The 23,255-nt window shown below is 52.5% G+C and overlaps 2 protein-coding genes across 2 annotated transcripts in view; one reads left to right on the top strand and one right to left on the bottom strand.

Annotated features, from left to right (window-relative positions):
• The window catches only part of SPG11 (SPG11 vesicle trafficking associated, spatacsin), a 32,049-nt gene extending 14,748 nt beyond the window's left edge, over nucleotides 1–17,301 (bottom strand). The window contains exons 1-21 of the mRNA XM_077785972.1: nucleotides 17,102–17,301; nucleotides 15,452–15,636; nucleotides 14,484–14,711; nucleotides 13,405–13,591; nucleotides 12,739–12,876; nucleotides 11,594–12,060; nucleotides 11,273–11,418; nucleotides 10,479–10,611; nucleotides 10,221–10,376; nucleotides 9,591–9,769; nucleotides 9,273–9,449; nucleotides 8,155–8,226; nucleotides 7,174–7,301; nucleotides 6,171–6,343; nucleotides 5,286–5,493; nucleotides 4,607–4,810; nucleotides 3,841–3,947; nucleotides 2,975–3,120; nucleotides 2,504–2,665; nucleotides 2,087–2,153; nucleotides 1,534–1,699 (exon numbers count right to left, since the gene is read on the bottom strand). Of these exons, the coding sequence (XP_077642098.1) occupies nucleotides 1,534–1,699; nucleotides 2,087–2,153; nucleotides 2,504–2,665; nucleotides 2,975–3,120; nucleotides 3,841–3,947; nucleotides 4,607–4,810; nucleotides 5,286–5,493; nucleotides 6,171–6,343; nucleotides 7,174–7,301; nucleotides 8,155–8,226; nucleotides 9,273–9,449; nucleotides 9,591–9,769; nucleotides 10,221–10,376; nucleotides 10,479–10,611; nucleotides 11,273–11,418; nucleotides 11,594–12,060; nucleotides 12,739–12,876; nucleotides 13,405–13,591; nucleotides 14,484–14,711; nucleotides 15,452–15,636; nucleotides 17,102–17,301 (3,629 nt within the window). The remainder of the gene's footprint in view (nucleotides 1–1,533; nucleotides 1,700–2,086; nucleotides 2,154–2,503; nucleotides 2,666–2,974; nucleotides 3,121–3,840; nucleotides 3,948–4,606; nucleotides 4,811–5,285; nucleotides 5,494–6,170; nucleotides 6,344–7,173; nucleotides 7,302–8,154; nucleotides 8,227–9,272; nucleotides 9,450–9,590; nucleotides 9,770–10,220; nucleotides 10,377–10,478; nucleotides 10,612–11,272; nucleotides 11,419–11,593; nucleotides 12,061–12,738; nucleotides 12,877–13,404; nucleotides 13,592–14,483; nucleotides 14,712–15,451; nucleotides 15,637–17,101) is intronic.
• Nucleotides 17,302–18,967: 1,666 nt separating this feature from the next.
• On the top strand, nucleotides 18,968–21,980 carry CIAO2A (cytosolic iron-sulfur assembly component 2A). The gene is made up of 5 exons (XM_021543438.2): nucleotides 18,968–19,102; nucleotides 19,371–19,535; nucleotides 20,462–20,511; nucleotides 20,813–20,858; nucleotides 21,551–21,980. The coding sequence occupies exons 1-5, from the start codon at nucleotides 18,985–18,987 to the stop codon at nucleotides 21,646–21,648; spliced, it is 477 nt and encodes a 158-aa protein (XP_021399113.1). The 5' UTR covers nucleotides 18,968–18,984; the 3' UTR covers nucleotides 21,649–21,980.
• The last annotated feature ends 1,275 nt before the right edge of the window (nucleotides 21,981–23,255 follow it).

Below are 23,255 nucleotides of genomic sequence, written 5' to 3'. Positions count from 1 at the left end.
AGCCCCAAACCTGCTCAGCCCCCCCAGGTAACCCCAAACCTGCTCAGCACACCCCAGGTAACCCAAAACCTGCTCAACCCCCCCCAGGTGACCCCCAAACCTGCTCAGCCCCCTGCCAAGTAACCCAAAACCTGCTCAGCCCCAAACCTGCTCAGCGCCCCCCAGGTAACCCAAAACCTGCTCAGCCCCCTGCCAGGTAACCCAAAACCTGCTCAGCCCCACCTTCCCAGGTAACCCCCCAACCTGCTCAGCCCCACCTTCCCAGGTAGCCCCAGGTAATTAGGAGCCAAAAGTTCCACATTTGTAAAAAACGTGTGTATGAGAATGGAGGCTCACACGTGATAAGCAGAGTTTGCAACTTAATACGCTCATCAAAAACTGAAGGCAGTGGAATTGTGTGGCATTCTTGTTCTCTGGACAGAGAGACATAATTCTGTCTCTCAGAAACGCAGAGAGAAGAAGAGAAAACAACCTTTATCTCTGCTCCTTTCCTTCCCACATGTAGAACTTAGCATAGAGATCGTTTACCTGAAGTGATGACTTAATTAGATTCTAGTGAAAGTTATTTAGGTTCAATGACCAATCAGATCCAGCTGTGTCTCAGACTCTCAGCAGAGAAGTCAGAGTTTGTGAGTTAAGTAAGAAAGAAGTATGTATGTAAAATAAGATATTCTCTCTTTAAGTAGTATATTAATGTCATATAGCATAAAGCTATCCTTCAGCCTTCTGATCTGGAGCCAGACATCATCATTTGTTCCCTGAGTCGGGGTCGCCTTTTTTAGGATAGAATTGGTGTTACAATTAACAGAAACCCCCTCAGCAGCTGAGGGCAGCAAGAGCCTTTGCAGAGTTTACAGCCCACTGCAGCACCAGGAACACCAGTCTGACCTGCAGATGGTGCTAAGAGAAAAATGCACCCAAAGAGGTTTTCCACAGCAGTCACTGAAAACATCCTGCATCCCTGACTCTGTTAAACTTCACATTAATGTACGGTTCCCTTTTTGCCCCAGTTTTCCCTGTTTACACCAGAGAAACTGCTCTGTGTGGAAACAACGGAGAGAAAACCAGTGACTAATACACAAACCAGACATTCCAGGTGCAAAGTGATTTGTTCTAATTGCCACACTAAACAGCAAATTTCACGCATTCAAGCAAGATGTGTCACCCTTCTGAACACCTGATTTTGAAGCTTCGGCCAGAACATTTCATTCCATCAACCTCCAGCGCATTTTTGCCTTACTAATTAAACTGAAGAAGTGCCACCATTAGGAAATGTCACAGAAAAGGGGCATCATTTTCCTACAAAGCCACCTAGGGGCTCAGGCTCCTAAAGCAGAGCCCACCCACGTTTGATCTGACTGGAATATTCCCTCACTTCCCTGGTGCAGATGTTACTGAGGTGGCTCCAAGCAAAGCTCACCTCCTTTCAGGTGCTATGTGCTTTCCAGCCCTTAGGACAGCCCAGTCCCAGTGCCCAGCACGCTGTGCTGCTGGGGAGGGGGAATGGATGCCCTCCCTGCTGGGGACACTCACAGCTGCCTGGGGGCTTTGCTCCGGGCCAGCTGCTGCCCCAGGAAGGTGCCGAAGGCGAAGGCAGGGCGGCCCTGCAGCAGGTAGAAGAGGAAGTCCAAGCTCTCCAGCACGGCGTGCCTGCTCAGCAGCTGGGGGCTGGAGAAGTGGGGCAGCTCGCTCCAGGCATCTGGGGACACAGAGCAGCACTGTCAGGGACACGCTGGGCTCCAGCAGCACCTGGGGTGACAGCCAGGTGTGCTCCTCATTCACATCCTGGCACTAGAAATCCACACTCGCTGGGAAAGCACAGCTCTGCCCCACCTCGGCTTGCTTGTAAAGGAAACCATTGGTTTGCAAGTTTATATTTAGAGAATTTTTGATATTTAGCAAAAGCTCTGCCTGTGAAGAGCATTAAAGTGAAAATCTAGAATTCTAGTTCAAAACAGGATTTTAGTAAATTACACTATTTTTCTTGCTTTATGAGTAAATTTACCTGCTAAGTAATTCCCCTGGAAAGTAACTTATTTTAGGTGCTCAGGCTAATAAAACAGGTAAACCTTGGCAAGGGACATACCTGACGCAGCAAGAGTGTTTGTTGACTGCCAGCCAAATAATTTCCTGGGATCAAAGGGCATTAATGACTGAAAGATCAGAAACAAAATTAATTGAGGCAGCTTAAGAATTTCACATTGCTGTCCTGTAACTCTCAATTTCTAACTCCCTTACAGTTGCAAACATTTAAAAATTTAAATATTGCAATTTCTGCAGGGTTAAACACCTTGCCCACTGAACACTGTGAGAACATCCCTTTCTGACATGCCAGCACTGCAAACTCTCAGGGTGCAGACACCACTTGAAAAAGCAGCTCAGGATGAAGCTGTGAGCTTCAGCTCCACACCAAGGATCCCAAAAAACAACCCCTGGCCCCACCCCCAGCCTTAGCTGCAAACAAACTCCTCTGCCCCCGTGCCCTGCCAAAAGCACTCTGTACCTGCAGAAGGTGGTAGAGAGAGATGTCAGGGGGCAGAATTCCATGAGCAGTGCAGGAGGGAAAGAGAGCAGCCTTGAGCTTGGGGTAAGGGCCCAAGGCCATTTTTAACAGCTGTGGATCAACTTTCTTCAGAGGTTTTTCTGCATCTTCGTTCTGAAGGACCTACATTGCAAGCAAGCAAAATTAATGAGGAGGAAACTGCACTCAATACCAACAAAACAATTTTGGGGTGTGCCGATCTACCCCATGGCAATTTGAGATGCAGAACACAGAAAGTATCATCTTTTTTCCTGTAAAATGCTTTTAAAGTGGTATCAGAGCCATCTTCCCCAGCACCTGGTGTTGCAGGTGACTGTGCTATGGATAGAGACACTCTGCTCATCCCCCCATTTTTCTGTCACAGCCATGAGTGCAGCACAGGGGAGCAGCAGGACAGGGGATCAGGGGGGACCAGGGGGCATCAGGCAGTACCTGGTCGATGCCCCCAGGCCCATAGACCGTGGTGGCCAGGGCCAGCAGGGTCCTGCCCTCCAGCAGGATGCTGTTCACACCCCCCTGGCTGCTGGGAATCAGCATCTGAGCATTGGCCAGACTCGCCTGGAAAATCATCTTGGGATCTTCAAAGGGAAAAAAGTGACATTTATTTCCATGTAAAAGCAGCATTAAACCATCAATCACGCATTACAGATGTCCTCTGACTGTGAAAAATGCTGAATTTTCTACTTTTTGTTGTCCATACTGGTTTCCCTCACTTTGTCTATAAACACAGAGAGGATGAGCTAAGGTTTACCAAGCTTTGCCCACACAGATGGACTGGGCTTGAGTCCCACACTTAGTTTAGCACTGGAGTGGGTCAATTCTTTATCCTACACTGACCATGCTTTCTAAAAAAAGCTTCACTTGGGATCAGTTTTGTCTTTTGTTGATATGTGACTGCAGAAGATGAAATGTTTAAAAGTGCAGTGAGTTGGGGGCACAAATTCTACTGGTTTTCAGTAAAGCAAACACACAATCCAAGGGCAGAGAAATCAAAATGCACCACAGGGACTAGAGGAAGGTTTAATTTTAATGGGATGTGTGTTTTCTTATGAATTCTCCTTCTCAACCTGTTGGGAATATAACTGAACTGGAGGTGAGGATGATTACACACAGAGTGATTCTCACTTCTGTGCAGCCTCCAGATCTTTAAGCACAGTTCAAGCAGGAATTACAATCCAGATTTCAGAGATGAGGAAGTGATGGACAGGGGTTTTTTGCAGCAGAGCAGATGTTTAACCCAGCTGTGCCCAGCCCTGGGCTAGGGCAGGAGCACCAGCCCCCTCTGCAGTGATTCCTACCTCGGGGATTGCTGGCAACCCCCCGGCACTGCACCAGGAACTCAAACCAGGGATGTGCTTCCTGCAGCTCCTTGTTATCCAGGACAGGGCAGTTTGAAGGGGTCAAACTGCAATAAATGAGTAGCAGAGTGAAAATGCAGCATTGGTAACCACTGATGTAACACAGCATTAAAGATTGGAGCATCTCATGGGTGTTGAAGCCAAATACAAGTGGTTGGACAGAAAATCATGTACTGACTTTTTCTGGTCCACTTCTACATCTCTGGTGATTCCAGTGTTAGACTGGAGCTAGAGCCCAGAAATTTTAATTGCCAAGCATCCGTTAAGTGGGAAGTATTCATATAGCTCCAATAGCTAATACTGGTACCACCTTCAAACCCCAACTAACCCTAGATTAGGTGGAAACCAGCAATTTCCTTATCTGTGAACACATCAGGAGTCAACTCACACTTGCGCTCAAGAGAGTTTCTGAATTCTGTAAATTGAGTTTCTGAAGAGCAACTTGTCTTGGCTCATTTAGGATTGTATTGCTTACAGCATTATACTAATTACAGCTGTAATTGTTTCCTTTCATGACTCGCACATAAATTAAGACAGTCTGAATAAAGCTTCAAAATACAGCTTAAAATCTCACACTATCCCAGAGTTTCTGATAAATGACACTGCCAGGGCTGAGGAAAACTGTCCCCACCAAGTGTTCAAATTGTGTTTCCTTCTTTAAATCTGGGACCCCTCGTGGGGTTTGAGGGATGGGAAGCATTCCTACCTGTAATAGTCCAGGTAAGTGTACAGCAGGTACTGCAGGCTGTGCTGCAGGCAGTGCAGGACAAACTGAGCATGGAAGTCCAGGCCACTGGCAGTGCTGTATTTTGGAACAGGGTGAGGATTCTGCAGGACTCCCCCCAGGCACGACAACCTCTGGAGCAGCAGCTCAAAATCTTCCAGCTCAGAACGGACAAAAATTCCCTTTCTGTCCGAAAAAAAAGCACAGACACTGACCACACAGCTCTCTCTGACAAGTTCTGATGGGTTTCCAGCTCAGAATTAGAGCAGACCTTTCCCCCTCAGGGATTAATTCTCTACTGAGGCAAACACAGCGTGCCCAAATCCATCTGCCCGTGCCCCAACAACACTGTGGTTACTGCAGGCCACTGCCCAGAGCGAGCTGAGAGCACTGAAATGCTCAGCATTTCCTCCCTGGCACTAAGGTGGGCACAGCAGGAATACAGCCCCTGGGAAACAGCCAAGGGCTGAGGGAGGAGTGCTCCTGCACTCGTGACTCTTACTGTTTTTGGATAACCAGAAGTAGGAGACCAAAATCACATTTACCAACGGATTCATGCTGTTTCCAAAAAGAGCAGCATAGAAATCAATATGCACCGAGGATTTTATGTCTGATTTTGGTTTCACACAGGAAGGAGAGCGTGAAGCCTTGGGGGCCCTACCTGGCCAGCTTGTTGAGGATGTCCTGTCTCATGTAGGGGCTGCACAGAGTGCTCCTGTCCACGATGTCAGGGCTCAGGGGGGGCCAGGCAGCCGGGCCACGCGGAGCCTGGCTGGGCTCTGACTCCTCAATCCAGGAGCAAACACTCAGCCAGTCGTGCTGGGCTGTCAGGTGCATCCAGAGCACCTCAGGACTGCAGCTCTTGAGTTCTGCGTTTCAAAAAGGCAAACGGATGAAGCCTGCACACACAAACACTGCTGAGGGAAATACTGGTATTTTCTTACAGGGAATTGTGGATTGGTTTGGGCTGGGAGCTTAAAGAGCATCCAGTTCCTTGGGCAGGGACACCTCCCACTGTCCCAGGCTGCTCCAAGTCCATCCAGCATGGATTTGGGCACTGCCAGGGATCAGGGACAGCCCCAGCTGCTCCAGGCACCTGTGCCAGGGCCTGCCCACCCTCCCTGGGAACAATTCCTAATTCCCAATATCCCATCCAGCCCTGCCCCCTGGCAGTGGGAGCCATTCCCTGGCTCCTGTCCCTCCAGGTACCTGTATTTAATGAACACTTGCCAATAGGATGGTGAGATCAAGGGGATCACTCCAGCTTTTGGAGCCTCGCGTTGGCAGAGCTGGCAGCAGCTCCCCAGGGCAGGGGATGGGACAGGGGATGGGACAGGATGTGGCAGAGGGTGGCATTCACATGAGCCAAGTCCCTTCCAGCCACTTCCAAACCCCTCTCCACGGGAAGAGCCCAGCCCCAGGATGGAACAGGGTGGAGCCCACGGTCACCCAGCTGGAGTGACAAACACGGTGACCCCGTGGCTGTGCCCACGCCACTCCCACAGAGCCCAGTGGCCAGCTGAGCCCCCGGGGGCACAGTACTTGCCTTGTCGTGCTCTCCGGGGCAGCAGAAGCAGCTCCTGCAGCAGCTGGTCCCAGCACAGAGCCCAGCTGAGGGTCAGGGTGAGCCGGGGGGCGGCGGGGCTGCCCCAGCCCAGCTGCGAGCCCAGCACCGCCCGGGGCCCCGAGAGATCCTGCTGCCTCCTCCAGCGGCTGCACCTGCAACGGGCAGGGCTCGGGGGGCTCAGGGGGCTCGGGGGGATCAGGGGGGATCGGGGGGATCAGGGGGCTCGGGGGGGATCAGGGGGCTTGGGGGGGATCGAGGAGGGGGCTCAGGAGGGGATCAGGAGGGGCTTGGGGGGGATCAGGAGGGGCTTGGGGGGGATCAGGAGGGGCTTGGGGGGGATCAGGAGGGGACTCTGGGGGGACTCACTCATGGGGAGGCTCAGGTAGGACTCAGGAGGCTTGGGGAAGCTCGGGGGGCTCAGGGGGACTTATCACAGCCCACAGCACCCGAGCCAGGCTCAGCACAGCTGCCAGTGCCAGTGCCACAGGCACTGACCTCAGCCCCAGGCTTCAGAAGTGAAGAGCTGCCTCGTTTTTCCAAAGCTGACACAACAAATCATGAGTATCATAGCGGCCTTACCGTTATTTAACTGTAAAATTGTTTTCCAGGTTATTTAGTTTGCTGCATTGCAGGCAGCAGAGATCAAAACCAGAGCGAACATCTGAACACGAATAATTGAGTAGTAATTCTAATATTATTATTAAAAGTGCTTTGTTTGAAGCAGAAGAGCTGTGTCACCCTCACAATAAGTTTGTCATGACTCATACAAGTTTGTCATGAGAGAACATGACAGTAACTGGTACAGTAATGAAAAAATTACCCAGTGCCCACACTGATTTCTGCAAATGAAGACCAGTGTGAAGTTAATGAAATTAAAGACTGTATTTGTTAGTACAGTAAATCTCACTGAATATAGAATCCAGCACATTTTAAACCCTATTAATGCTATTAATTGTTAATTAAAATAAATAACCCATATTACCTGGAAAGAGACAGAGTGTCTTCATTTTCCTGGAAGGATTCTGAGTACAAGCTTTCAACTTGATGCACAAAGTCAATAATTTTCTTCTCTTCTTCAGAAAAATAATTTTCTTCTTGTAAGACTTTCACCTTTAATTCAAATTAAAGCGTTACCTCCACCTGTTAAAACATTACCTCCAACGGCCCCCAGTTTTTATCTATCTTTAATATATTTCAGTTGTAAATGATCCTGCAATAACCAGCAGTAAACAATTCTGGAAGCAGAGGGCAATGCACTTAAATGACAAGAGGACTCCAGAGTGTGAGAGAGCACCAGATCAGAGCCATAAATGCCACTGCAACAGCTCTGTCCTTCAGCTGCAGATGCAAAGGGACAGGGATGCTGCAGTAATGGAGGGTGCAGCCACCAGTCCTGGCTGCTCTGCTCTCAGAGCCAGTCCAGTCAGAGGTTTCTTGCTGAACTAAGCTTTCTTCTGACCCAGAGATGGGGCAACTGAGAGGTATTTAAAAACTTTTATTCCATTTTCAGTCTCATGTGAAGGGTGAGACAATACAGGTGTTATAATTCACACCATCACAATCAGAAGCCAACTATTTCCTAATTACAAGACATTTTACCTGTTTCTTGGTCCATCAGCCTTAGCCACACCATGCTGTAAATGCCTTAAAGCCAATCATCTAAAATTACCCCTTGTAGGTCCTACTGCAATACATCTTTCATAGTTCTGTTTCTCTAAAGTATCCAGTCTTATTTGTAAGGCCATCCTTTGAAAGTTATTTCTAGTTCCATTTCTCTCTCAATGTCTGTCCTGTTCCACAACATTTCTAAGTCAGCATCTCTTATCTCAAAGTTTACATACAGATACACACTCCGTGAGCCTTCTATCAGACTCTGGAAGTTCTCTGTAGACCCACTTCCCCCAGTTTCCCTCGGCACACACAGGGCTCAGCCCTGCACCCGGGCAGCCTCTGCTGCACTCACCAGGAGCTCCCTGACGTGCCTGTCCTGCGTGTGGAGGCAGATCTTGTGCAGCTCCTGCTTCACGTCCAGGCCCTGGCACAGAGAGACGCTGGCTGTGAAGTGTGCCCACAGAGCAGACTGAAAAACTGCACACAGCCTGAACACTGCTGCCTTCCTGCCAGAGTGTGGGAACTCAAAATGTCCCTCAGACATTTTTAGAGGTTCCAGGCCTTGCTCAGAAGCATTTTAGAGTCTGGCAGGCAGCTGCAAACAGCTGTGATTTTGAGTTTGAGCCTTGGAATGAGTTACCAACTTTGAAGGTGGAACAAGTAGTCACAAAGAGTTAGATAGGATAGTAAAAGCAGCTACAAAGCAGAGGGGAGATTTTTTTAGTATTGTACAGGGGGGTTTTAGCACCTGTACAGGGGGGTTGTTATTTTGTACATGGGGGTCAGAAGTTCTAAGATGGAGGAAAATGGGCTGAACCTGTCCTCCCTCCTTCTTCTTCCTTGCCTCCATGTTCTTGGTGATGCTGTCACTCACAGATTGGTTTAGAGTAGAAAAGCACTTGGTAATATAGGCAATAGGTATTGGGGGAAAACTATAAACATGTAACACGTAATATATCATATAAAAGATAGCAGCAGCCCTGGGTGGGGAGAGAAGAAGAAGACAGCAAATAGAGAGGGTGTCAGGGTGTGTGTGTGCCTCTGCCCAGGCTGCTGACCAAGCCGCAGCCCGAGAAGAAAATCTTTTAGATAACTGGCAATAAACTGCCTTGAGACTCAACAGCAAGAGCCTGAGCAGTTTTTCTTTGGACGCACAGGCTGGAGGAGAGACTTTACCACCACACGAGACCCCAAACCAAACCCGGGGTTCTCACACCAGAGCACACAGCCCCGACACACAGACCCTGCACAGCTCCTGCGGGGATGTCCCCGGTGTCCCCAAACCCTGCCCGCTGCCCAGCACAGCTCAGCTCAGCTCCTCACACAGCCACAGCAGGCTCCCCCAGACCAGCCCGTCACCCCCACTGAATCCCAGCTGCTCCCGTGGAACCAACCCAGCCCAGGAGCCCCCGTGAGCCCGCCGTGCCCTGCAGGGTCCCGGAGCAGTGGGACACCCCCAGCAGCTCTCACCATGTTCCTCAGCAGCTCCGAGGCCTCCCTGGGGCTGCCCTTCAGCAGGCGGGCGTAGACCAGGCTCAGACCCGTCTGGATCAGCTCCTGCAGGCTCTCGGCAGGATGCTGCTGCCTCCGGAAGAACATCTGGGCCTCTGGGATTTTGTTGCTGAGGATGGCATCAGCAATGACTTCCTGAAGGGAGAAACAGGGAACAAACTGCCCTGGATCATCCCTAGGTTGATTTTCTTCCCCAGTACTTTAAGCTATTTCCACATAAGTGATCTCCTTATATAAACTTCAGCACAGTAATAAAAACTGGTCATTCACTGTCACCTCTGGTGTCAGTTTTTCCCACTCTTTGCTCTCTTCTATCTCAGGCAGGTCTTCATCCAGCTCAGCTCCCGTGTGCTCTGGGGCCATCACTGGGTGAGGGTATTTCCTCAGGAATTTCCTCAGTTTAATGACGTAATCAGTTAAAATATCTGCAGCCTTCTGCAGGAACTCATCAGGTTCTGCCAAAAGCATCCAAGAGATCGGTTAAATGGGCATGAACAGACAGGATTTTAATGTTTAGTAGTGCTGAATTAATAAATGTGCTGATGAATAAACAGACACCCCTCAGAGGGAAGAGCACATCAGCTCTGTCCCCTGTGCAGGCAGTGACAGCCGAGCACTCCCAGCACCCTGTCAGGACACAGCCACAGCCCCACAGAGCTCCCTGCCCTCACTGAGGGGTTTTCCTGCCCAGGGACAGTAAAGGAGAACTGAAATGTTGTATTAATCACACCAATTATTAGTCAGGTAAGTCCAATCTAAAACACAGGGATGAACATCTTTCACTCACTTAATTCTAGTATTTTTATGTTAATCCCAGGCAAATTTAAGCTCCTAATTAAAAGAATTAGCAGTTCTTACTTAAATGATCAGAGATTACTCAATATGACCCAGCAGGGGTGATCTTACCCTCTGTGTGCACAAAGATTTCCTCCAGCTGCTTGGTGAGGAAAGTCAGGGTGAGGTTCAGGAGCTGCTCAGAGAAGTGTTTGCTGTGAGGCTCCAGATCATTGTCCCGGATTGCTGAGCAGAGCAAGTTTAGAGCTGGCCTGAGCTCCTCCAAATCTGCAAAGGTCCCAGAAACAGTTCACACCTCTGCATCCTGCACTCAGCCACGGGGAGAGAGGGCTGCAAAAGCCTCTGAGCAGCTGCAGGTTCCTCACTTACTTCTCAGGTAGGACTGGGAGGCAGCACCCCCAGGCTGCTCAGGCCCAGGGCAGGCTGCAGACAGACTGAGAACACTTTCTTTGCTTTTCAAAAACAAGTCCACCGTGTCCAGCTGGCGATTCATCAAACCTGCCTAGGTAAATGTGAAATGGAACAATCAAACCTGGATTTACACCCATACACTGCGCCCTTCCTGCTGGATTCTTCCTCCATTCCCAGTGACAGAGCACACACACAGAAAAGCAGGGGGGGTGGAAACTCTGTGTGCAGCTGGAGTGACAAGGGGACCTGCACAGAGCCTGCCAGGCCCCTCTGCCAGGCTCTGCTCCAGCCCTGCCCTGGATCTTCACTCACTAAATGTCATTGCAGCAACATGCAGCAAACCCTGAGAATCAGGACTCTCAACAACCCCACAGCAATTTTATAAGAACAGCACAATAAACACAGAAATCTAGTTCCAAACATTTCTTTTCACATTTAACATTTTGCAAGGGCAAAAATTGCTACAGAAACTGATGAAATTGCTTTTGGGCCCAATTAAGATGGAATTTTGAGCACTGCTTTGCTCTCTTTTATTTTGTTAATGTGCATTCACTTTGCTGCTGTATTTCTTCCTTTGGGTTACTCATCTGCTTGGGGTTTTACTGTTTATTTAAGAACTAAACCACCTCTTTTTGCCCCTAGGCCTGAGGCACTTTTAATTGTGCCTAAACCCACACTGGCATTGCTAAACTGCATTCAATACTTGAAATAGAGAGTTTGCTATTTGCAAGACACGAGGCAGCCTTCCTCACCTCGAGGGCGTGGATGGGGATGGAGCACCTCTCCCAGCCATTGAGGTGACACACGGAATCCACCACCCCGGCGCTGCCAAACGTCAGCAGCCTGCTCAGGAACTCCTCCCGAGTCACCCCAAACAGCACCAGGGACAGACCACGCTCTGAAGGACACAACCAAGCCACCACTAAAGCCAGAGCAGCCACTTTTTGGGCAGCAGTGTTTCTACCCACCGCTGCTTCCAGAAGAGCCAGGCAAAGGTAGTTACCCAACAGCAGCCAGGTAAAACACCAAAAACCCCTGCAGCAGCTGTCTCAGGACAGCCTGTGAGCCCTCACCTGTCAGCAGCAGACACAGTGGCACCTCTGCACTGCACTCCACATAGACACTGCTCCTGCCAAAGTGGGAACACGTCACGTCCTGGGACTCAAAATCCCAGAGCGCCAGAGACAGCCCCGTGTCCTGTGCCTGCAGCACAAACACGGCCTTGGCTCCAGTCACCAGCTTGCACTCCAGTTTCACCATTTCCTGGCCTGCTCCCACGGGGATCTGTGCCCACTGCTGTGCTGCTGCCCCCGGGGCTGCAGCCTGCCTTTGGAGCGCTGGGGAAGCTGCCCGGGTGACAGCCCGGGGGACAAAGGCCACCATCCTCTCTGGATCCTCACAAACTTCAGGATCGTGATCTTCCAGATGGGTAAAAAACTGATACCAGGGCAAATTCAAGTCGGTCACCAAATCTGGAGAGCCTTGTGTTCTTCTTCTCCTCACCCTGTCCCACAGAGAGGAGAGGTGTGCCTTCCAGGACCTGCCGAGGGGACAGTCACCTGTAACAGCTGGCATTACTCCGAGAACAAGGCAGCTAAAGCTTTCTCAGTTCAATAAAATGCACTTAGAGCTGATAAAATCCACCCAGCACACTGCATTTCAACCTTACCATGGCCTCTTTATTTGCATCTAAATACTCCCTGCAGCCAAGCTGAGTGACCACAGCTGGATCAGCTGACAACGTCCATGTCCAGCATTTTTAATGAAAAGTTTTCTTTTCCTCACAGAAAGTGCCAAGTAAAAAATAGTAGAACACAGAGGTTTAGATAATTATATATAAATTATAGTTATAGATAGTTATATACAAATGCTCTATTATTTTTGATTGATAACAAAGTTATCAATTAAAAAAACGTAGACTGGAACTAACTCCAGAACTGAACCTTTCTCATCTATACATCAAGTTATAACTAACATGCTTTATTAGTATCAATACTCTGAGACTCAGAGGCAACCCCTAAGCAGCAATTCCTCTTTGGAAGCTGCCCAATGCCATACCTAAAGCTGTCCTGGTCCACTCCAAATTCAAAACATTTACAGCAGAATGGCTGATTTTACCTGTCACAGCTACAACTGAAAGAACAAATCAGCAGTTTATTGTCAGTGATCCAGAGGAGGCAAAGGCCAGCCTGTGTCAGCAGCTCCCTCCCTCCTGTACCTGTCTGTGCGGAAGGGCAGCGACAGCAGCTCCATGCTGTGCTCAGAACTGGCCAGGTCATCCTCGTCCAGCCCCTCTGCAGGCTTCACTGGAAGATTTTCAGGATCTCTCTTACAGAGCAAATGTTCAGGGAACTGTCTGTAAAGAAATAAATATGAAATTCCACCTTGCTCAGATGATTTAAGATGTTTTCTTCATGTTTAAGTCCTCCAGGAGCTCTGGGTGCAGTTTTCTCTCAGGGTAGCAGGTGAGCCATCAAAACCTGATGCTCCTTCCTTTGAGGTGGACACCACCTCTTAATTACCACCTGGCCCTAATTTATCAAGCTAAATCAGCACAGCTGTACCAGTACTGTTTGATAATTCCATACCCCACAGTACTTCTAAAAGGTGCTACCCTGGCACGGAGAGCACCTCATCTCCCTGGCAAAAACTGAAGGGCAAGGCAAGGTCTATCTGCTTGTTAATAGACAGATTTAAATGAAGAGGTGTTGCAGATAACAGTTTCCTTTGTGAAAGTGGCAGAGAATAAAGCAGAGCAAGAATGCAATCTTTACACAAAGAGGGAATTTCTGCTCTAGCACAGAAGTCAGAGTGAAAAGCTGCCAGCACCCTGGGAGTGCTGGCCCAAGCCTGGGCAGCCCAAAGCGTCCCCTGGGAGCTGTACCTGAAGTAGGTGTTGAGCTGCACAGCCAGGGCACGCTGGCAGCTGTCGGTCACCACGGCCGTGCTGAGGTCAGGGGACACTGCCAGGGCAGCCAGGGGGGACACGGGGGCTGGGCCCTGCCCCTGCCCAGCACCCAGGGCCACGCCGACCTTCCCCAGGGTGGCACCGTCAGAGCAGTCAAATATGTCTGCAAAGAGCATCAAGGAAAAGCCCAGGCCTGGAGTGAGCAGCACAGCAGTTACACGTTGCCCTGATTTTTAAAAGTGTTTTCTTTTATAGTTCTTTTGAAAGTTTTAAAGTTCTTTTAAAAGTTTGCTATGCCTTCTGATGTTTACATATTTCTACTGGAGTTCTCACACACTGTTGATGTAAATAATGATTGTTTTGCATTCTTCTGTGTGGGAGGAGAGAATTGATGGGCTGTTGGTTTGGCCAGTGTGGTTGGAGAGGTGGCAATTCCATCCTCCAATCCACTGTCACTTTTGGAATTCTATATGTTGTGAGGTCAGAAATGAAATTGGCTCTTTTTCTCTTTTGAACTTACCAAGCTTGTGTGTACTCATTTTGTGTCCAATAGCGACAGTTACACACCAGGGGAAGGTGCTGAAATTTGGCTCCAGGAGGAGGGAAAGGCAGCCTTTAAAAAGCACATTAAAGCACATTTATTGTGCTTTCATGTGCCAGAGGAGATCAGCAGCAACAGGTTAAAGGCAGCAGCTGGTGGAGCTGCCAGGCCTGAGCCCCTGCTCATCCCAACACAAAGCTGCCTCCCAAGCTCCCTGTGTGCCTGCAGATCATTTCTGTTTTAATTAAGCCATGAGCTGGCAGCAGGAGCCAGCCTGTTACACACAGAGCCATGAATCAAACCCCTCAAGGAAAGCCATAAATGCAGACCTGCAGCGGGGTGCTGGGAAACCCTGCACACACAACTTCCCTACAATAACCAGGATTTGGCTGCACAACCTTCCCTGCAGGCACCACTGAAATGTCTGTAAAGAAATTTCTGCTCAGCCCTGAGAGCAGAGAAAAGCAACTTTGCTCTTCCAGATGATCTGTCCCAAACTCTCCTGCAAGGATACAAATCCAGCCAGCAGGGTCCAGCAGGAACAGGATCCCCCTGCAGAACTGGGAGTCTGTTATTCTCCCCACAGCTCCTGCAGGCACAGCCAGGGGGAAGCAGCCACACGTCTCTGGGGGCGAGTCCTCCCCAGGAAAGGTCAGGTGCACGAGGATAAACTGGTTGAGCAGAAGTTTGCACTTGTTGTTTCCAAATGACAGAATCTTCACAGAGAAAATTGAAGGCAGACCTATAAATGTAAAGATACTTAAATTTTGGATTACAGCCAGCTGGGGCTTTTGATTTGTAAAGGAATCCCAAGAAAATGACAGCTCAAATTCATTGCCCCAGTTACCATCCTAACAGAAGCTGGGATTGTGAGTTGGGGTGGCTGGTTTTCAATCTCACTTTCTGTACCACGGGCATTGACTCTAGAACAATTTCCCAAACTTTTTATGTGGCTTTTTCAGTGGACAAAACTATGAAGAACATTTTAAAAAATCAGCACAAAATAGGATTTCAGTCAGCACTGAGAAGAAAAGCTATAAACTTCAGAAATAAAATATTTTAGGAAAAGAAAATATTTTACAAACATGTAAAACACCAAAGGGTCATTTTAACTGCACACCCTGTTTGCTAATCATAAAATACAAGGTTAAATGTTTAATTAGTCTTCGCAAGGTTATTGATAAGCCCTGTCTCCCTTTTCTTCCCATCAGTCCCAATATTAAAGTCAAAATTTGAGACAGAAGGGTTGCATATATCTTATTAGAATTAATTTTTAACTTTGTATCACTCAAACATGACCCTACAAGAGTTTAATTCTAACAATGTCCCCTTTGACCACAGAAATGTCCCCATTATTTTTGAAGCCCATGAATGCTGCTGATCCATTGGAGCAGTGTGGGGGTAGCTGTAATTCCCTAGTGCTGCATCCCACCCGGAGCAGCAGAAGCAGACCTGCAGTATTTCACACACAGATTTACTCACTAATGCTTTTAGCTTCAAGGAGCTTTGTCAGCGTCTGTGCCTTGCAACTGTGCAGGGGATTCGGGTTGTGTTTTCCATCTTCTACACTGAATTCGTAGACAAACAGGTCATGGCTTTGAGCAAGAGCCAGGAGTTTTATCTTGTGGGATTGCAAACCATCCTCTTCGGAGCTGTCCCACACGAAGCTGAAGATGAAACGTTCAGGGAGGTTATTTATTCCCTCTCCCCATCTCCCACGCTGAGCACTCTGGGTGTGCACTGATGGGGGACAACACCTTCCCTCCAGCAGAAACCCCTGCCCTGGCCCTCCCAGCACTGAGCTGCTTCACCCCGGGCAGGACAGAGCCTGAGGAACCGCAGCTCCTCCTCCTCTTCCTCCTCCTCTCCAGGACAAAGGCTTCCATCCTCTGTGTTTTCCCTTTGGGCACCCAGGACAGCAGGGATGCCCTGCTCCAGGACAGCACCAGCCCTGCCAGCAAGGAGAGCAGAGCGTTCTCCATTTCCAGCCTCCTCCCTGCTTTTTGGGCCCAGAACCTCTCCAGGTGTGTCACACCTGCCGGGGAGGGGACAGAGAGCACCAGCTGAGCACGGGGAAGGCAAAGCAGAGAGCAGAGCCCTGGCACAGCTCCGAAACACTGCCCAGCCCGGAATGCCCCGGGCCAGGCTGGGCACTGGGGCTGGAGCAGCTGGGACATGGCAGCGTCCCTGCCACGGCTGGGTGGCACTGGGGGGTCCGAGGTCCCTCCGAAGCAGAAGCACCTGGGGTGAGTCTGAGCAGCGCTGCCAGACCCTGCAGCTGCTCACTCACACCTGGCGAGGTTTGGGCTCGGCACGGGAGCTGCCAGAGCAGAGGGCAGAGCCACCACGTGCCAAAGCCACCATGTGCCAAAGCCACCATGTGCCAAAGCCACCGTGTGACCGGCCAGTGCCACCCCGGGCTGGCCCCGGGCACGGCTCAGGGCTCTGCGGTGTGAAGCCAACATGCCAAGAGACAAACCTTCCTTGTTTGCTCTGGCATCTGCTGCCGTGAGCACCCCCAGCCGGACAGACAGACAGACAGGGCACAGCCGGACAGACAGACAGGGCACAGCTGGACAGATAGACAGGAACCAGACAGACAGGGCACAGCCGGACAGACAGACAGGGCACAGCTGGACAGACAGACAGGAACCAGACAGACAGGGCAGTGCGGGACAGACAGACAGGACCCAGACAGACAGACAGACAGAGCACAGCCGGACAGACAGACAGGGCACAACTGGACAGACAGATAGAACCCAGACAGACAGACAAGGCACAGACAGACAGACAGAGAGAACCCAGTCGGACAGACAGACAGGGCACAGACAGACAGACAGACAGGGCACAGCCGGACACACAGAGAGAACCCAGTCGGACAGACAGACGGGCACAGACAGACAGACAGACAGGGCACAGCTGGACAGACAGGAGGACCCAGCTGGACAGACAGGAGGACCCAGCTGGACAGACAGACAAGGCACAGCTGGACAGACAGGCAGGATCCAGCCGGACAGACCGGCCCCGGCCGGACAGACAGACAGATGTGACGCAGCCGGACAGACAGACCTCCCCAGCCCCGCCCGGCTCCGGCACGCTCCCGCCGCGGGGCCCGGCCCGTGCCGCACTCACTCGGCCCAGGCTCCCGGCAGGACGCTGCCCGCGGCCCGCCCGGGCCCGCCGGGCCCCAGCGCCTCCAGGCGGATCCCGCCGCCGCGCAGCACGGTGCCCAGGGCGTGCCGGGCCCTGCTCAGCCGCGCCCGCAACGCCTCCCGCGCCTGCCCCGAGCCGGGCGCCAGCAGCACCCGCAGCTCGGCCCGGGCCGCCGCCATCCTCCGGGCCCCGCAGCCTCCGGGCCGCGCTCAGCGCCGCCCGCCCCGCGCCGCCGCCACCGCGCCGGGCCGGCCCCGTTCCGGTCAGCCGGGCGCCGCCGGGCCGCGACTACAACTCCCAGCGCGCACCGCGGCGCCGCAAGGCGCGCCGGGAGCTGTAGTCCCCGCCGCACGCCGCTCCGGCGGGGCTTTCCTGAAGTGGGATGCTCTGCGTCTTTTCTCTGATCCCTGCTGCGGGTGGATCCCCGTGGCGTTTCTGCGTCCCCGCTCTGGGGCGGGGACTGTCCCGGGGCACCTCCGTGTCCCCCGGCTGTCCCGGGGTCTTCTCTGTGTCCCCACCCTGGACCCGAGGCTGTACCGGGGTACCTCCGTGTCCCCCGGCTGTCTCGGGGTCTTCTCTGTGTCCGAGGGCTATCCCTGGGGTCCCTCCATGTCCCCGTGTCCCTCCATGTCCCTCCATGTCCCGGGGGTCCCTACGTGTCCCCTCTCCGTGTCCCTGTGTTCCTCCATGTCCCGGTGTCCATCCATGTCCCGGTGTCCCCCCAAGTCCCTCCGTGTCCCGGGATCTCTCCGTATCCCTCCGTGTCGCCCCGTGTCCCGGGGGTCTCTCCGTGTCCCCCCGTGTCCTGTCCCGGGGTCTCTCCGTGTCCCGGGGATCTCTCCGTGTCCCCCCGTGTCCCGGGGATCTCTCCGTGTCCGCCCGTGTCCCGGGATCTCTCCGTGTCCCGGGGGTCTCTCCGTGTCCCCCCGTGTCCTGTCCCGGGGTCTCTCCGTGTCCCGGGGGTCTCTCCGTGTCCCCCCGTGTCCCGGGGATCTCTCCGTGTCCCGGGATCTCTCCGTGTCCCGGGGGTCTCTCCGTGTCCCCCCGTGTCCTGTCCCGGGGTCTCTCCGTGTCCCGGGGGTCTCTCCGTGTCCCCCCGTGTCCCGGGGATCTCTCCGTGTCCCGGGATCTCTCCGTGTCCCGGGGGTCTCTCCGTGTCCCCCCGTGTCCTGTCCCGGGGTCTCTCCGTGTCCCGGGGGTCTCTCCGTGTCCCCCCGTGTCCCGGGGATCTCTCCGTGTCCCGGGATCTCTCCGTGTCCCGGGATCTCTCCGTGTCCGCCCGTGTCCCGGGATCTCTCCGGGTCTCTCCGTGTCCCCCCGTGTCCCGGGGATCTCTCCGTGTCCCGGGATCTCTCCGTGTCCCGGGGTCTCTCCGTGTCCCGGGATCTCTCCGGGTCTCTCCGTGTCCCCCCGTGTCCCGGGGATCTCTCCGTGTCCCGGGGATCTCTCCGTGTCCCGGGGGTCTCTCCGTGTCCCCCCGTGTCCTGTCCCGGGGTCTCTCCGTGTCCCGGGATCTCTCCGTGTCCCCCCGTGTCCCGGGGTCTCTCCGTGTCCCGGGATCTCTCCGTGTCCCCCCGTGTCCCGGGGTCTCTCCGTGTCCCGGGATCTCTCCGGGTCTCTCCGTGTCCCCCCGTGTCCCGGGGATCTCTCCGTGTCCCGGGATCTCTCCGTGTCCCGGGGATCTCTCCGGGTCTCTCCGTGTCCTTCCCCGTCGCGTCCCCACCCCGCCTAGTCCCCGCCCCATGTGGGCGTGACCCCGTCTCTGCGCTCCCATTGGCCGGGCGCGGCCCCGCCCCGCCGCCCATTGGCTGGCGGCGGCCCCGCCCCTCCGGGCGGCGGCGGGCCGATGGCGGCGCGCGGCCATGGCGCTGGCGCTGCTGCGGCAGGCGCTGGGCCGGCTGTGGCGGAGCCCCGCCGCTAGCGCCCGCCATGCGCCCCCGAGCCGCGCCATGGAGCACGACAGGGCCATCGAGGTCTACGGTGACTGCCGCGGCGCGCGGGGGCCGCGGGGCGAGCCCCGGCCGCGGTCCCGGTTTGCCCTTGGCGGGCTGAGGGGGGAACACGCCGGGTCCTGAGGGGCTCGGGGCGGGGAGGGGGTCCCGAGGGGCCGGGCAGGGAGACACGGCCGTGCTTGGCTCCTTGGGCTGGCTCGGTGTGGCTTCCAGAGAGCAGCAACATCAGCGGTGTGGGGAACGGGGTGCTGCTGCAAATCCCTCTGTGAAATCCTCATTGTGCTCGCTTGTCTCAGACATAATCCGCACGATCCGCGACCCGGAGAAGCCCAACACTTTGGAAGAACTGGAAGTGGTGACAGAGAACTGCGTGGAAGTGCAGGAGATAGGGGAGGATGAATATCTGGTCATCATCAGGTTTACACCCACAGTACCTCATTGCTCCTTGGCCACTCTGATCGGTGAGATCCCCTTGACCAGGTCACAAACAAAGGGCACAGGGCTCATTTCAGCCTGGCTGGATGCTCATTGCCACTCTGATCAGTGAGATCTCTCTCACCAGGTCACAAACAAAGGGCATAGGGCTCATTTCAGCCTGGCTGGATGCTCATTGCCACTCTGATCAGTGAGATCTCTCTCACCAGGTCACAAACAAAGGGCATAGGGCTCATTTCAGCCTGGCTGGATGCTCATTGCCACTCTGATCAGTGAGATCTCTCTCACCAGGTCACAAACAAAGGGCACAGGGCTCATTTCAGCCTGGCTGGATGCTCATTGCCACTCTGATCAGTGAGATCTCTCTCACCAGGTCACAAACAAAGGGCACAGGGCTCATTTCAGCCTGGCTGGATGCTCATTGCCACTCTGATCAGTGAGATCTCTCTCACCAGGTCACAAACAAAGGGCACAGGGCTCATTTCAGCCTGGCTGGATGCCATCAGTCCCAGTGCACATTCAGCCTTGCCTGGCTGTGTTGGTTTGACCAGGAATTGCAGCTTGAGAACCCAACCACCAATGCAACCAAACCAAAAACCAGACCAAACCGAGCACAAAAAAACCCCAAATCCAGAGAAAGGGGGACACCCATGTGTTTGTGTCATGTTAGGGAATCTCTTCAAAGAGAACCTCTCAAAACTCTGCTGGGAAGTGTACAGAATTCCTTCTTTGCATTCTCCAAGTTACTCCATTAATGTTATTAATTGACAACTTGCCAGCTCTTAAATTTAAAAGAAAAAGACAATTTTCTGCTTGTCCCTTTTCGCTCTGTGGCTTGTGCTGCTCAGAGTACAAAAGGACATTGTCAGTTACTGTTAAACATGGATTCTGTGAAAATGCTCCTCAGACCTTGACTTTTACAGAAAATCTCTTTTGTGTTCTCTTTTAACAGGCCTTTGTTTAAGAATCAAACTTCAGAGATGTTTGCCTTTTAGACACAAGGTAAAGTGCCTCGTTTGAAGCCTGTTTTAAATTCCATGAATGAATGGCAGCCTCCCTAAATTAAACACAGACCTTTGGAGACTTGTTAAGAAACACGTTAATTACCTGAGGATCCCTGGAGCTGATTTTTGGGTTCTGTAGCTGCCACCTCCTCGCTCCCAGCTGGGCACTGCCAAGGGAGCTCTGGGCAGCATTCCCCTCCTGTGGCAGCACCCTGTGTGTGTGGGGGACAGGGTTTTCCTGCAGGGGGGAAGGTTTTGCACTGCTGTGGAGCCCCTAACGCTGCTGATCTCTCCTGCAGCTGGAAATCTACATTTCTGAGGGCACACATTCCACGGAGGAGGACAGTGAGTAGAGCCTGTGCATGCTGCTGCTTCAGCCCCTGTGCTCTGCCCTCTGCTGCCCTGCCTCCCAGAGATGAATCCCCTGCCCGAGCCTGAAGACCCAGTGGCATCCAGGTGTTCCCAGGGCTGGGGTGACTCTGTGCCCACCTCCTGGTTTGGTTTTGTAACAAAACCCCCCCGGCTCTGGCTGGCGTTGGTAACAAAAGTTGAGTAATGGACACGAGGAGCTGCCTCAGCTGTTGGTCCCACTGTCCTGAGCTCCCCACTCCAAAACTGGACGTTTCTCAGGCAGGTTTTGCAGCAAAGCTGGCAGGACCTGGATGTTCTGCCCAGCCAGAGCCAGGCCCTGCCTCAGCAGCAGCTGTGGAGTCCCAGCAGTGCCCTGGGCTTGAGCGTTCAGTGCCTGCCAAAAATGGGATATTGTGGTTAAAGAGCTGCAAACTGGACCTGGAGAACCTAGGCTGCTCATTTACCCTGAATTGCACTCTTGATTTTGGGACACGCCACTGGAACACCCTAAATCCTTTCCCTGAGCTAGAAAAGTGACAGGAATTCTTATTTGTCGTGACTGCGCTTGCATCTGCCTCATTCCCCCTTTCCCAGTCCCCCCTCGAGTGTCCTTTCCTGCTGAGCCCCTGGTGTCCCTGGCAGCTCCTGAGCCCTGTCCTGGCTCTCTGTCCCGGGCTCTTTTGCAGTCAACAAGCAGATCAACGACAAGGAGAGGGTGGCAGCAGCCATGGAGAACCCGAACCTGCGGGAGATCGTGGAGCAGTGCGTGACTGAGCCCGACTAGACCCCAGCCCTGCTGCAAGCTGAGGAAATAATAAGAACAACCAAGGCCTTGGCGTTAATACTTGACTTGTTTTTATCTTCTGTGTGGTTTTTTTAAAGAGAAATTGTTTATAAGATAGATTTAAATTATGGGGAATCAGTCTCTAAAGAAAGCCTGGTGTATAGTGCTGGAGGTTTGTAATTTTTGGTGTCCAGAGGAATATTTTGTGATTCAAAGCAACATTTGCTTTGCCTTCTGAGAGACGTTGTGATACAAATTCAGTTTTGCAAGTTGAATTTCTACATTGTTTCAATCACTGCACTGTAAAAATAAGACAGATTCTTGTACTGAAATGCTGCTTCCTGCGTCCTGAATTTGATCTGTTTTTTTTTCTTAAGGATCAAGTTTAGAGTTATATTATAGAATTGATTTCATTCAGCTTCTTCGGTGTTGATAAACATTAAAGCTGAAATTAATTCAGAAAAATAATTTGGAGCTGAGGGACTGGACTAGAACAAGGAGATTTTTACTGGAACACAATTCCTGCTAAATCCTCGAGCTCCTTTCCCTGTTAATGTCACACATTTCTGATTCTGGAGGCTTTGCTTTGTAACCACCCTGAGGGTGAAATTTCCCTGTGGACCAGAACTTGATCCTGCTTTTCCTTCCAACTTTCCTGCAGTGTGGGAGGTGACAGCATCCCCCAGCCCCTCCTACTGCTGGCTGCCACTGTCCTGCTGCTTGTCACTGCTCCCTCATTGACCTACCTGGAGCATCCAGAACATTCCAGCTGCCCCACCTTTCCCACTGGGGACGTGGATTTCCCTTTCCCTGGGGCTTAGTCCCTTTCCCTGGGGCTCGGGCAGTTCCTCTGCTCCTCGCAGGGCAGCAGGAGGATCTGTCCAGGATCTGCTGCAGGTTTGGGGAGCTGCTCCTCCCTGCAGGCTCCCTGGTTAATGGCTGCTTCCAGGGTGAGAGATCCTTGGGGCACAGTGCAAATATCTGTGGGGATTTCAGGGATTTATGGCCGTTTTAATAAACCCCTTAGAGCTTCCCTGAGGGCATGGAAGCATGGAGTGGGCTCAGCATCACAAACAGGGAATGTTCCCTTGGCACACCAGTGAACTGCTCCATGGCACTGCAAGGCCCCTCCCCTCAAGTGCCAAATCAGCTGAAAAAAATAAAGGGGGAGAGGAACAATCCCCTTTTTTTCCACAGGTTCGTGCAGCTGTGAGAAAACACTTCTCAACTCCAGTTACTCAGCTTCAGTTAAATTTCAAACTCCTTTGTAGCCCCATGGACACATGTGCCAGCACAGGGGACACGTCCTGCGTCCCACCCCACTGCTGGGAAGGGCTCCAGGCAGCTCACCCTGCAGGCTGGGCCCAGGCAGCCTCAGCTGCCATTATCTGCTGGCTCCTTTCCTGGAATTTGCTTGGGTTTTGCCCTCCAGCAGGAGGGTTGATATTTTCTTTTCAGAATGCAGCTATCTCTGCCAGCAGGAGGTTCTGTGGATCCTGGGGCACAAGATAGCTGCTCCTGTCCCTGGCTCCTGGGGCTCTGTGAGCCTGCTGGCCCCTCACAGCTCGCTGCCACCACCCCAGCTGCGTTCCCAGCTCTGACCAAAG

Source organism: Lonchura striata, chromosome 11 (genome assembly GCF_046129695.1).
Source record: "Lonchura striata isolate bLonStr1 chromosome 11, bLonStr1.mat, whole genome shotgun sequence".
NCBI classification, from domain to species: domain Eukaryota; kingdom Metazoa; phylum Chordata; class Aves; order Passeriformes; family Estrildidae; genus Lonchura; species Lonchura striata.
This window is presented reverse-complemented; position numbering and strand designations above follow the sequence as displayed.

Excerpts from the sequence above, each read along its gene's own strand:
- CIAO2A (XM_021543438.2), top strand. The coding sequence starts at position 18,985 with ATGGCGCTGGCGCTGCTGCGGCAGGCGCTGGGCCGGCTGTGGCGGAGC. Across the intron at positions 20,512-20,812 it reads GTTTGCCTTTTAGACACAAG|CTGGAAATCTACATTTCTGA; the intron begins GTAAAGTGCCTC and ends TCTCTCCTGCAG. Across the intron at positions 20,859-21,550 it reads ACATTCCACGGAGGAGGACA|TCAACAAGCAGATCAACGAC; the intron begins GTGAGTAGAGCC and ends GCTCTTTTGCAG.